The 13637-nt window shown below is 34.7% G+C and overlaps 1 protein-coding gene across 1 annotated transcript in view; it reads right to left on the bottom strand.

The window, feature by feature from the left end:
• FAT4 (FAT atypical cadherin 4) overlaps positions 1–13637 on the bottom strand; it is a 251864-nt gene that overhangs the window by 58506 nt on the left and 179721 nt on the right. Inside the window, exons 7-8 of the mRNA XM_006887552.1 lie at positions 10445–10625; positions 2028–2272 (exon numbers count right to left, since the gene is read on the bottom strand). Coding sequence (XP_006887614.1) covers positions 2028–2272; positions 10445–10625 — 426 coding nt within the window. The remainder of the gene's footprint in view (positions 1–2027; positions 2273–10444; positions 10626–13637) is intronic.

The following is a 13637-nucleotide window of genomic DNA, read 5'->3' as shown; positions in this document are numbered from 1 at the left end:
ATAGTATATATACTATCCATATCAACAACTTGCAATATGCACATGAAACAACCTTGATTGTTGAAGATGAAGAGAACGTGGAGAGTTTATGGAAGAGGATCAAAGACTACAGCCTTCAGTATAGATTACACCTCAACATAAACAACAACAACAAACCACTCCAAAAATCCCAAGAATAACATCATTAAGAAAGAGTTTGAAGCTGTCAAAGATTAAATTTTACTTAGAGTCACAATCAACATCCACAGACGCAGCAGTCTGTCAATATCTACATTGGTCAAATCCACTACCAAGGACTTTTTTTTTAATTATTAATTTCAATGAACATCTACAGAGATTTTGGAATTTCATTCATTCATTGTTGCACTTTTCTCCCCGCCCACCCCACCTCCACCCCCAGTTTGCTCCTCTCCTTGAAAAGCAAAAGAAAAACTCCTTCACTGGTACACAATCCTCCCACCCCCACCCCACCCCTTTTTAAAGTGCTTATTTAGCAAGGATGTCAGTTTGACATACTTTGTGCCTGCTATCAGAAAGGGTCACTACCTTTGGAAAAGGACTCAAACTTGGAAATGTAGAGGTCCAGCAAAAGAGAAGAGCTTCAATGAGATGAACTGAATGATGATTGTACAAATGGGTTTAAGCAAAGCAGAGATTGTAAAGCTGGCATGCAATTGGACAGAGCTGTGTTGTTCTATTGTACAGAGGATCACTAAGAATCAGAGTTAACTCAAGGGCATCTAACACAGCAATGTCACCACCCCCACTCCCACATGCATTTAAACTGATTAGACCTGTAATAAAAAGATAAGGAATAAAAATTGAAGGGAAAAGTGAATCAAATTTGCATTCCAAAAGTTAGTGCTCGGAATTAGTGCCAATGAAACAGATTGTAGTAGAAAATGTGCAGAAGAGCTGCCATAAGGACATGTTTTCAGTATATTCATTCAGAGACCCTTCCCAAACCTACACTCTCACTCACACAGGGCAGTTTGTGAGAAAAATGAAAAGAAGAAGAAGAAGAAAGAGGCTGATGTTGAATTCAGTTAAGTCAAATGGGGCAAAGATTATGAAGCATGAGAACTCATTGCATAGAGAATGCTATATTCCACTTCAACACTCTAGGCAATGAGCATTATTTCAGTCAATGGCACTCTTTGGGTTTTTATGACCTAGATATATTGATACTTGCTTTGGACTGAAACTTTGTACATGGATTTTATCATTTCAATTAGAATCACTTAGACATTTGCAAGTTACAAAGATCAAAACTTAATTAAAAAATACATATTTATTTTTTCTTTTAATGAAAATGCTTCAAAATGAGGAAGATTAAACTGATAATGAAATATATTTTTAAATTTGCACACTCAGAAGTGACACATTACTTGGGAGTGTGCCATTCCTTAAGAAATAAATGAAATCAGTGAACTGAACTTAAAAGCAGTACAAAGACAAATACTGTCAATATAAATGTTGCTTATAAATTTACTAATAGAAAAAGAAATCTCATCCAATAAAATGAGAATTTAAAATGTACCTGAAGAATTGATTCATTAAATCTGTCTGAATAACTACTTAAGAATCATAGAATAAATGAAGTACATGAAGTAAATGGATTTTTATCTGCCAGATAATCCCAGTGATGAGAGATGGCGTGGACATAAGATATTATATACTTTTTATTATGCACGTTTCACACAACTTACACCTCAACCCAAAATTCTCCTATACATAAACATGCTATTATTTCAATCATTCAATAATATCCAAGCCATCTTAATAAAAATGGATAAGAGACTTGTGCCAATTAGCAAATCCTGGGGGAAAAACCAACCTATGATAGAAACAATTTATTTACAAGGTTCATGTTTTTCTTCAATTTAATTAAGCAAAACAAGCTGGATTCTATAAGATTTACTTTCTTTCCTTTGTCGAGGTATTTAAAAGAACATGAATGTATTCACACTCAGTGTCCAATATTTAATTTCTCCTTGCCCTTATAGATCAAGAATTGGTTTGATTACCTGGAGGAGTAGGCGATGGGACGTGTGTAACATAAGGGTGATGTTGAAATCGTGGTGGATTGTCATTGACGTCAGTCACAGTGACGAGCACACTGGTAGAACTGGAAAGAGGCTCTGGGGATCCTGCATCACTGGAGACCACTATTAATGTATAATTCTCTTTTGTTTCCCTGTCTAGCAAGGCACTGGTGATGATCTGTCCTGTGGATGGGTTGATGGTGAACTGACTGTTTCCTCCAATAATCCTATAACTAGAAGAGAGAGGAAAGAGTGACAGTTTCTTACAGTCTTAATAATATAAACATGTATTCACTGTAATTTTAAAATGGAGACAGAAAAAATATTTTTTGGGGAAAAAATAACAAACATTGTACCTATGATCACAAGACAACTAAAATATGGCTAGAATATAAATATTTCTAAGATAATGTAGCATCACATTCAACATCTTTATTTGTCATATTCTATAACCTTAATTATTAAGTCTTTTCAGAATTTGAGTCTCTTAAATCATTCAATGCCTAAAACAAATCCTCCAAGTTAAGAATATTTTGCCTCAAAGAAATGATCCTGAAAACATAAATCAGCAGCTTTCTGTATGTGATGGTTAGTGGTCAGGACAAAAAAAAAAAAAAAAGAACTACTACAAAATTAACCTGAATTATTTTTCTGTTGAACACCTTAACATAACAAAGAAAAGATGCTGGAGATCTTATTCTTTATAAATACTATATTTGACATATATTAACTATCTAGAAAAACTGAAGAACTGATTATTTATACAAAGATATTCTTAGTTACTGATTCTCCCATCTGTCATTCCTCATATGGGTATGTTGCTTTCTTGTTGTCAGAAGTATGACATCTCCATGGATATTTTGATGGTAACCAGATTAGTCAGTGGGCAGGAGTTTCTACAAAGAACAGGTCCTTTCTTTGCAAAGAACACATTTTATAACTAGCTGTATATATTCTTAATTTTGTGACGGAGGTGAGGTTTCAGAGACCAGTAAGGAAAGACATAACTAAGATTGATGTTGGCTGTGGACCATAAATTTTAAATGTTCAAAGAAAGGCAACAAGAATAAAGATTTCTTTAAAACTTTTATTATTTTTACCAACAGATAGCTTTGTTGGAATTGACTCCATATCTCTAATGTTTCTTTTGCTTCCATCAAAACATAACAACAGCATGTGTCTCATAGAAACAATTAGGGGAAATAAAATACCCTATATTTCAGCCAGTGTAATCTACATTCCTCTTATTCACACAGTTTGAAACAAACATTTCAGCATTTTTGTTCCACGTTAGTACAATAGTGAAGTGTTAGGGAGATGTTATTTAAAGAGACAAGCACACCTATAAAATACAGAAAAATAGAATAGGAAGAAAAAGGGGATTTAGTTGAGAAATGATTACTATATTGATAAAGTAGTCATATTGCTCAGACTTAAAACTTTGGCATATTCAAAATCTAATTTTGGCACTATAATACCTACCACATTTTCTAGACTATATATGACTCTTGATAAAAGACCAACTTTAGCCACAGTGGGGGAAAAAATCTCTTACTTTCATTCAATAAAAGTATTAGAAGGAGGTAAATAAAATAAATATTCAAAATCAGGACTGATGAGATAATCTGATTGATTTTCCTTTCTGAGAAAATTTTTAGGAACCTGAATTGTAAAAATCATGTGAATTTATTTTAAGAGATCTTGTTATTAACATATGGGTATAAAGCTACCACATAACAGGTGAATGAGAAATTTATACCATAATAAATTGTGACATATATGTAATAAGAAATTTTGTATGAAAAACATTGACATTATAATTAGTATACAGTAAAGTCAATGTTACACATATAATATATACATACATATATGATTGTTGTTAGGTGTCATTGAGTAGAGTATGACTCATAGTGACCTATGAACAACAGACCTGAAGCCTGTGCTATCCTACGGCAACCTCTCAATTTCCGACATACTCAAACTCATTGCTGCTGTTACTGTGTCAGTACATCTGGCTGAGGTCTTCCACTCCTGTGCCATCACCCCATTCCTTTCCAAGCAAGATGTCCCTCTCCAAGGAATAGCAGCCTACCTAGCAACATACCCAAAATATGCGAGAAAAAAACCTTTGCATCCTTGCTTCCAAGGAGCACTCTGGCTGTACCGTCTTCAAGATGTATCTGTCTTTTGATAATCTATAGGATAGTCAGTACTTTCCTCCAACACCACAGTTCAAATACATAAATTTTTCTGTCATCCTTATTCACTGTTTAGATCTCAACAACAAAGCACGTAATTGAAAAGACATTTTCTGAAATAAGTACACCTTAATCCTCAAACTGACACCGCTGCTCCTCAGTAATTTGGAGAGGTTCATGACTGTAGACTTTTACTGCTCTAATATTACAAGGGAGCTATGGTGACCAAGTAGGATGATCCTGTGCTGGAATCTCAGACACACAGTTCGAACCCACCGGACGCTCAGGAGGAGAAGGATGGACAATCTCCTCCCATGCAATTAACTGCCTCTGAAAATACACTGGAGAATCAGCTGTGAGTCAGTTTTTACTTGATGGCATACAACAGAAACAACAACAGCAACACTAATTTTATTACAGGAGTTTTGGTGGCCTAGTAACATGAAATTGGACTGCTAAGTCAAAGGTATGCTGTTCAAATCTACCAGATGCTCCAGAGGAGAAATATGGGCAATCTACTTCCATGTGTTTTTCTGATTCTGAAAACCCATTGTAGGATCAACTATGAGTGAGTTCCAAATCAATGGCAAAAACAACTGCAACAACAATTATATTACAGAGGCAGAGCTCAGAGCAAGTTACGTCACAACCCCAAAGCTTTTATAAATCATCGATATACATTTAAATTGATAGTTAAACAAATATTACACTTCAAAGATATATGTAAATATTTAAAATACAGACAGAAAAACATTAATAAGCCCTCATAGTTATACAATGATTAGAGTGTTCACTTACTAACCAAAAAGTCAGCAGTTTGAACTCACCAGCAAAACAAAACACTGCCATTGAATGGATCTTGATTTACAGTGACCCTCTATTGGGTTCCTGAGGCTATAAACCTTGATGGGTGGAAACAACCCATCTTTTTCTTTTGAAGAAGCTAGTAGATTTGAACTATTAACCTTTCTCTTATTAGTGCAACACCTAACCAAATATACAAGTATCTTTCCTTAGTCCATCAAAGTATGAAGGTAGATATTTAGATGGGTTAATGGCAAATGTACACATAAACACATAAAAGTTTCTGCATTCAAATTTTATATTCTAAAGGGGGAAAATAAATGTAGAACATCTATATAAAACAAGATAAAATGCTTAAATGTTATTAGATTGTTAAGAGTCATAGATTAAATATTCAAAGAATAACACCATCATTTTGACTAGAATGAATTTTTTTGGAAAGAAGTGAATTTAAGATTTAAACTGAATTTAAGCTTTAGGTGAGCTTTGGTGGCTTATGGTAAGCAATTGCACTGACAATGCAAAAGTATGTGGTTCAAATCCACCAGCTATTTTGTGCGAGAAAGATAGGGAATCTCCTTCTGTGCTATTAACTGACTCTGAAAACCTGCTGAGGGTCTGCTATGGTCCAGTTCTGACTTGATAATACACAAAATACCAACAACAATCCCTTTTATATGGAATCCTGGTGGCACAATGCATAGCATTTGACTGAAAAGTCAACAATTTTATAAATAGAACAAAGGTCCAGACCCACATGACACTGCAAGAGAAAAACTGGGGCAATACTACTCTGTCCTAAATGGTGATATAAGTCACAAATCACCAGAAGGAAATGGTTTTGATTAGTAGTTGGAACCCAGTCAAGAACTCTATGGGAGGAAGAGTTGGTGATCTGCTCCTAGGAAGATCCTCATACCCCAACTCACTGTTCTTGAATTGTTTCTGACTCATAGGTATCCCTCCATCAGGTTTCCAAAGCTATAATCATAACAGTTGTAATCCGTCCATCTTTCTCCCAAAGAGTCCCTGGTGTACTCAAACTCCTGGACAAGCACTGCCATTGGATAAATAGCACACCTTGCTATGTAGATTATGCCTCAAGAACTCCACTCTTATAAATAGCTTAGAAAACCATATATATGCACTTTAATCCTGTTGCATGGGTTTGCTATCAATCAAAATTGACTTAATAGCAATTATCAATGTTAACCACTTTACAATAGTGTTGAAAAAAACTAAAGAAGCTCTTTGAGGCCAGAGATTGACAAATATTTTCTGTAAAGTTCCAAAGAGTAAATATCTTTTAACAATGTGGGCAAGTGCTCTCAGTTGCAACATTCAGATTGATGTCATACTGCAAAAAGTACCCACATAGACTAGGGAAATGATTGGGCATGACTGTGTCCCAGTGACTTTTTTTTTCAAAGCAATGAAGCAGAATAATATGAGGAGAGTCATAGGGACCGAGAAAGTGAAGATCATTTTCTCTCTTGCTTACATGATTCTTCTATTAGGACATTTTTTGATGTAAAAAATTGGGCACATCTCTAAAGCATACCACTTCATGAGGCCTAGAGCTATCTTGTTTCACTATGAGTCTTTTCTTTAAATATGATTTATGGTTCTTGTTGGGAAAGACAGATAGGACTGCAGTTTAATTTTTATTCTAATAGTTAACACGTGGTAATTTAATAATTGAATCAATGTGTTGGCGAAGGAATAGACAGAAAAGGACGACTGTCAAAGACATGGTTGAATATAGTTAGAAAAGATAGCTCTGAACCACCAAGTATGGATGAAGAAATGAAGAAAGCCCTAGAACAATAGGAGAAATAGGAAGAGTTAGGGAGCTCATCTTTACTGTACTTATACAGAATTTCTATGTAGTATTGTCTAGCAGGAAATTAAAAATGGAAGAGGTGTCTGAAATGACATTAAGATTGAAAACACAGATTTGGAGGGTTTCGGGGTAGACTTGATGGCTGAGTCCATGGAATAGGTAGGCTCTCAATTCACCTTCTTTTCCTTCACGCACATAATATAAAATCACAAAACTGTTGGGTTTGAGAAACAGGTTGTGAGAAGTGGTTCAGATTAGTTTTTGGGGAAAGAAGGAGGATATAGAATTAGGATTAGAGGAGGATATAGAATTGGAAATTGTGTTTGGAGATGAAGAAAGAGAAATAAAAACGAAAACTCAGATATCTACTGAAATAAAAATGCCTGAGAAGAAGATGTCTAAAGTAAAAAAAATGATAAAAGATGAGAATAATGATTCTAAAAATGCACTGGGAACTGCAGCTAAATTTCAGTTAGTGTTGGGTTTTTTTTTTTTCTTTTTTTCCCCCCTTCCAATAAAACAACAAAGAAAAAAATTCAGATTTAAATTCTTCATGAATAAAGTCTATAAAGAGATAATAAAAACCAGACATATTTCCAATACATTTAGTGGCAAAAGTAAAAATCAAGATAAGAGTTCTATAAACTCTAAGAAACATACATCCAGTGCATTTACTTAGGCCCCAGATACAATGACAAGAAAGGAAGGAAGGAAGGAAGGAAGGAAGAGAGAGATAGATAAGGTCAAGAAAGGAAGACCCTGGATGAGATGGATTGATTCCATGACTGGAGTAATGAGTGAGGGTAGATATGTCAGAGACAATAAGGTTGGCAATGGATAGAGCAGGTTTCAAGGCTATTGTACCTAGGGTTGCTATAAGTAGCAAATGACTTGACAGAACATGACAAAAACAAGGTAAAGATTAAAATGGGCAACAACAGGTTAGAAAACAAAAGAGCTATCAGTGAAATAAACACTATGTCTCAATAATTGTGCTATAACTTACTCACTGCAATCAAGTCAGTTCTGACTTGTAAAATCTCTCCACTGGGCATCTGAAGTTTTTCTATTTTTAAAATTTTAGTTAAATTTTTACAGAAAGGATGAATTTTCATTCACATTTTCCTTCCTGCTCACTCTCTCAATCCACCTTGCAAGGCGTGTTCCCTTATGAGATGGTAAATCTTAAGAGAATTCCCATCTTTCTATTGCAGAGCCACTGGTAGATTCAAACTGCTGAATGTAAGTTAGCAGTGCAACTTCCCAAGGACTATGGCACCAGAAAGAAATCCATTACTTATATCACTGGATGCCCTCCATACTGCTAGCATGTAGTAAGAGGTCAGTGAGTAGTTAGTTTTCACAAATCCATAAAGCAATATCCCTTATCTCCACTTACACCGGTGCACATGATTATCATTGTTAAGTGCTATCAAGTTCACTATGACTCACAGCAATCCTATGAACAATTGATCTGAACGTCTGTCGAGTTGTACTGGTCTGTGTGTATTGGTATTATTTTGATTTGATAGTATATATTTGAATTGTTTGTTAGTGACATTTTCTTCTTATTTTACTACAAGAAAATTAAACATACATTTTATAAAAGTACTTCACAGAAATATATAAAAACTCTTCAAGTGACTCTATTGCCTTAACATACTATTTAGTAAAATACAAAGGCTAACTACTAACGCTTAGAAACGTAAAATAATTAACAATTACTTTTATTCTAGACAAAAATAATATCATCACAGGATTTGCTTCTATTAATTGGATCATGAACTCTATTTTGTCAAAAATACAGTCAAGACTTTAAGCACCTCAGACAAGACTATGGTATTTCCTCTGTTGGTTTTGAGAAATCTGTATGGCAGATACAAATATTCTAACTAAGAAGGATATTTGTGCAAAATTATTGTAAAAAAATTAGAAATCAATATAAAAGAAGGTTGAAGGGAACAGAAAAATCACGGGGATGAAATGGGAAGAGTAGTGTTACAGTTGTAAGCTCTAATGAGTGTCAGAAAACAAAATATCATAAAAAGGAATGAATGAAAAAGCCATTTGCTTTGCAAACTTACAGTCAAAGCACAATAAAAAGTTAAAAGACAGCAATGAACATTAGTAGAAAACAGGCCATTGCTGACCACCATAATCTGTTTGATGTAGTGGCCAGTTTATTATTGAGATGCTGGACACTTGTTCAGTACCATATCCCAAACACTAGCAGGGTCACTAATAATAGTTTCAGCAGACCTTCTAGGTTAGCCAAGAGTAGGAGGAGAGGTCTAATGCTCTATTATCAGAAACTGGCTGCTGAAATATTACCGCCATATTTTACATATACAGCTAACTGGTTTAAAAGAAACATCAAACCTTTGAGGACTCTCTTACTGTGGACATGCAAACAGAGGAAATCAATGGCTCAAAGACATATTGTTAAGTGGGCTAAATAGAAGATAGCGAAGATTATAGGTAACCTATGGTGAGGTGACCAACACAATATCTGCAAGATGGTCTAGAATATGCCAATAAAGACCAAGAGGTTCCAAGACTATGCACATTTTGTTCACTTGTATATAAAGTTGTTAGATGTTGTAGTCCATTCAGAAGCAACTCCAAATCTACCTAGTATATTATGTACTTTGCATGAATAAATGAGAAGAGTATGAATTGTCTTGCCTTGAGTATTTTTTCAGATATTATCTAATTAACTTATTTTAAAACTTATCCTTATATATAATAATTGTAAAAGGTAATATATAATAATTGTAATATATGTAATAATTATTACAATTGTGTTGTTACGTGTTATCCAGTTGCCTGCTCATAACAAAATTATGCATGACAGCTCTGAATCTTGTCCTATCCTGAGCCAGTGTCACTGACTCTAACACAACTACTCCTATTATCCCAATTACTGTGTCAATCCATCTCATCAAAGGTCTTCCTCTCCTGTGCTGTCCCTTCACCCTTTCAAGCATGATGTTCTTCTCCAAGGACTGGTCTTTTCTGACCACATGCCCAAAATATGTGAGATAGAGCTTCAAAAGCCTTGCCTCCAAGAAGAAACTTGGTTTCACCTTCTTTAGGTCAGACCTATTTATTCTCTTGATGGTCCACAGTATGTTCAATACTCTTCTCCACCATCATACATTGTTGTTGTTGTTGTTATGTGCCGTCGAGTCGTTTGTGACTCATAGCGACCCTATGTACAACAGCCCTAAACCGTGCTCTATCCTGTGCCAATCTCATTCCCTCTGACACACCCATTCCGAGTAACCCAGTCACTGAATCAATCCACCTCACAGAGGGTCTTCCCCTCCTGTGCTGTCCCTCTACTCTACCCAGCATGATGCCCCTCTCTAAAGACCTGTCTCTCCTTACAACATGTCCAAAGTATGTCAGATGAAGCCCCAGAATCCTTGCCTCCAAGGAGCAGCCTGGTTTAATCATACATACCCCAATAATATTCAACATTTTGTTTTTGTAGTGCAAAAATGATTGCTCAAAGAAAAAAAATACTATTTTACAAATGAAAATGTACTGACCTGATTACTGCATTTGTTGCTGCATCAGCATCTGAGGCATTTACCAGTAAAACATCAGTTCCAGTTGGGACATCTTCTGGAATTGTTGTGAAATACATTTTACTGGCAAATGTGGGGACATTGTCATTGACGTCATCTACGATGATGTTAATGGTTCCAGTCCCAGTAAGAGCAGGAGATCCTAAAAAAGAATGAAAACAAAATTATACTTTCACATTTATAAATATCAGAAATAGTGGCAAATGTAATAATAATTAACAATATACTGCATTTAGAATACTGCAAAGAATTTAGAATACCTTGTATCCAAGTAAATACTCAGAACATGTAAGACAAGCAATTTTTAGCTTTGCTACAGGAAACATATTTTCATTTACATTCTAAAATTTTAACTTCTTCCTGGTGATATTGCAAAAAATATGATGGTCTGTGCCCTTATTCTATTCTGAAGGTGCTGATTTGAAAATGTAGAATGAAACAATATGAATAAACTCACAAAAGAGGCACTTCGATCTTCTCTGAAAATACATTAAAGTAGCACAAACCGGATTTAGAGAATGTCCACAGACATGGAATATCTGGAGAACTGACAAGGTAACATAAAAAACAAAGACAAAAACCCTCCAAAAAACCAACAAGCAACTTCAAAACAACCACCTTTTCCCCTAGCTATGAATATTAATATTAAAAAAATATGCAGACTAGGTTTTTGGGATCTTTAAGTCCTTTTTTCCACAATAAATAATATTTTTTTGGGGAGGACGAAAACTGAGTTTCAATTTATATCTCAAAACAATAATCAAGTTGCTAGAAATAGATTTTTGTTTAAAAGCTAACCTTGAATAATTTTGTTTGGATCTATTTCATATAATGTAAAAGTGAAATGTAAAATGTTGGTTATCAACATACAATGAAAATCCACCATTCAACAAATAGTGGAGTTAACTATCTATACTACACACGGTTAGCACATGTATTTTGTGGTAAAGGTCAGATGCTGTGTTTGGTTAAATTTTGTGGGTTGTCCCCATAACTAAACGGCAGATCATTGGCATTTGGTTCTGTTTCAAAACCATGTTTCAAATTTCAACTTTTTAAAGTAGAAACAATGAAGAACCAGTTAGCTGTATATCTAAAATAAAAACCATTTTTTATTCTTTTTAAGGTATCATTTTCCTCGATAAAATTATTTCTCTCTATATAAAGCTTAAATTATACACATTTTTAGCAGTCACCATTTAAAAATAAATCCATTCCGTAATTAATGCATTCATCTGTAAAGCGTTTATGGAGTGAGTAGTCACAATCAGAGAAGAGAGTTGAAACTGAAAACATTCCAGTATAAATTTTTATTCATAATTTTGTAACTTTCTGATATTTCCTCTCCTATTTTTGAAGCATTTATCTATGTAATTACATTGTAATTGTTGATGACAGAGTACTAATCAACTTTATGCTTTATAGGCAGGAACCAAAATCAACCAACTGGAAAATGATGAAAAGTGACGGTTTTGATGATCTGTTGTTTTTGTGTTTTATGTAGGAAGCTTAGTTTCTATGTCAGATAAAAGAATGAGTATGATCAGTTGAGCTAGGCACTGTAAGTAGGCATGCTCTTTCATTCAGAAAAATATAAAATGCCATTTAGACTGCATGCTGATAATTGTTTCCATGTTTATCTTTCTCAGTGAAGTATTTTATATGACACATCTTATTTGTACTTATATTTTATTAATGTTTTGCCCATTATATTCTTAATTTTACATTAAAGGAAAGACAATTAGCTCTCTATTAGTTATACTTTAGTTTTCCATTGATGTTGAGTCAATTACAACCAATACTGACCCTTTATTATTTTCTGAGGCTGTAAATCTTTATAGAGGGAGACTCCTCATACTGTTGGCCTTTTGATTAGTCTCATACAGACACACAACACAACCAGAGTCTCTTTAAATTAATCTCAGACTCTTCAAAATAATTCAACTGCTTTTCACTAACTTCTTCTCCTTGTTGTTATTAGGCATTGTAAAGTTGAAAACGAATCATAGGAGCCCTATGAAGTTAACTTGAACCCTGTCCTATCTTGTGTCATCCTCACCATCTCTGAAACACTCAAGTCCACTGCTAAAGTCACTGAGTCAATGAATCTCATTGGAGGTCTTTCTCTCCTCAGCTGACTATCAATATCTCTCTCCAATGCATAGGCTCATCTAGCTACATGTCCAAAGTATAAAAGATGAAGCTTTGTCATCTTTCCCTCCAAGGAGCAATCTGGTGCAATCTCTCCAAGATATATCAGTTAATTCTTTTGGAAGTCCATATGATAGTCAATACTCTTCTCCAGCACTGCAACTCAAGGCATCAATTCCTCTTCCTTCATCCTTTTTCATTATACAGCTTTTCAATACAGCAGTTCATTAAGAAAAGTATGGCCTGAATTAAGTGGATCTTAGTCTTTAAATTAACATCTTTGCTCTTCACCTTTATGGAAAAGTCCCTGACAGTGGACCTGCCCAATGTAATTTTCTGACTGTTGGTACCAAGGGTGTTGACTGTTGATCTAAGGCAAATTAAATCACTGACATTTTCAGTCCTTTCTCCAGCTATCATAATGTTGACTACTAGTCCTGTGGTGAGGACCTTTGTTTTCTTAATGTTGAGATGTAATCCATACTGAAGGCTATTATAGTCTTTGATCTTCTGCAGCAAGTGCCTCAAGCTAGTTCAGTATAAATAATAGTTAGGACTATGTCTCAACTTTAAAATAGTTGCAAAAGTATTGTAAACACCAGAGTAGAAAATCATAATGTGAAGTTTAAAAATCTCATACCATAGATTAACAGTGGTGATGGCTAATTGAGTTCTTTGGTAGGTCAAGACCAAGAAATTTAAGACACTTAAATGAAGGATTTTATCTAGTATTCATAAATGGTCTCAGAATCAGCAGTCAAAATCAGGACAGATGTTATAAGGAAGAGATGCTAAAGTAAAAGTGCTTCATTTCCCTCCCTTCATTTTTAAAATTTTCAAATTAAAAAAATGTTGAAATATAAAATGCAGGTATGTTTTGGAAAAGGTGCATCCATAATGCTTCCTAAGAGTGGATGGTGGGGGAAGCTCTGTTGGCCTAGTGGCAAGAAGTTGCATTGCTACACAATGAGGGAGTTTTTCTTTTGCTTTTCAAGGAGAGGAG

Source organism: Elephantulus edwardii, unplaced genomic scaffold (genome assembly GCF_000299155.1).
Source record: "Elephantulus edwardii isolate Elephantulus edwardi_28Jun2011 unplaced genomic scaffold, EleEdw1.0 scaffold00058, whole genome shotgun sequence".
Taxonomy (NCBI): domain Eukaryota; kingdom Metazoa; phylum Chordata; class Mammalia; order Macroscelidea; family Macroscelididae; genus Elephantulus; species Elephantulus edwardii.
Note: the sequence above shows the minus strand (reverse complement) of the source record. Positions and strands in the feature narration are given on the sequence as shown.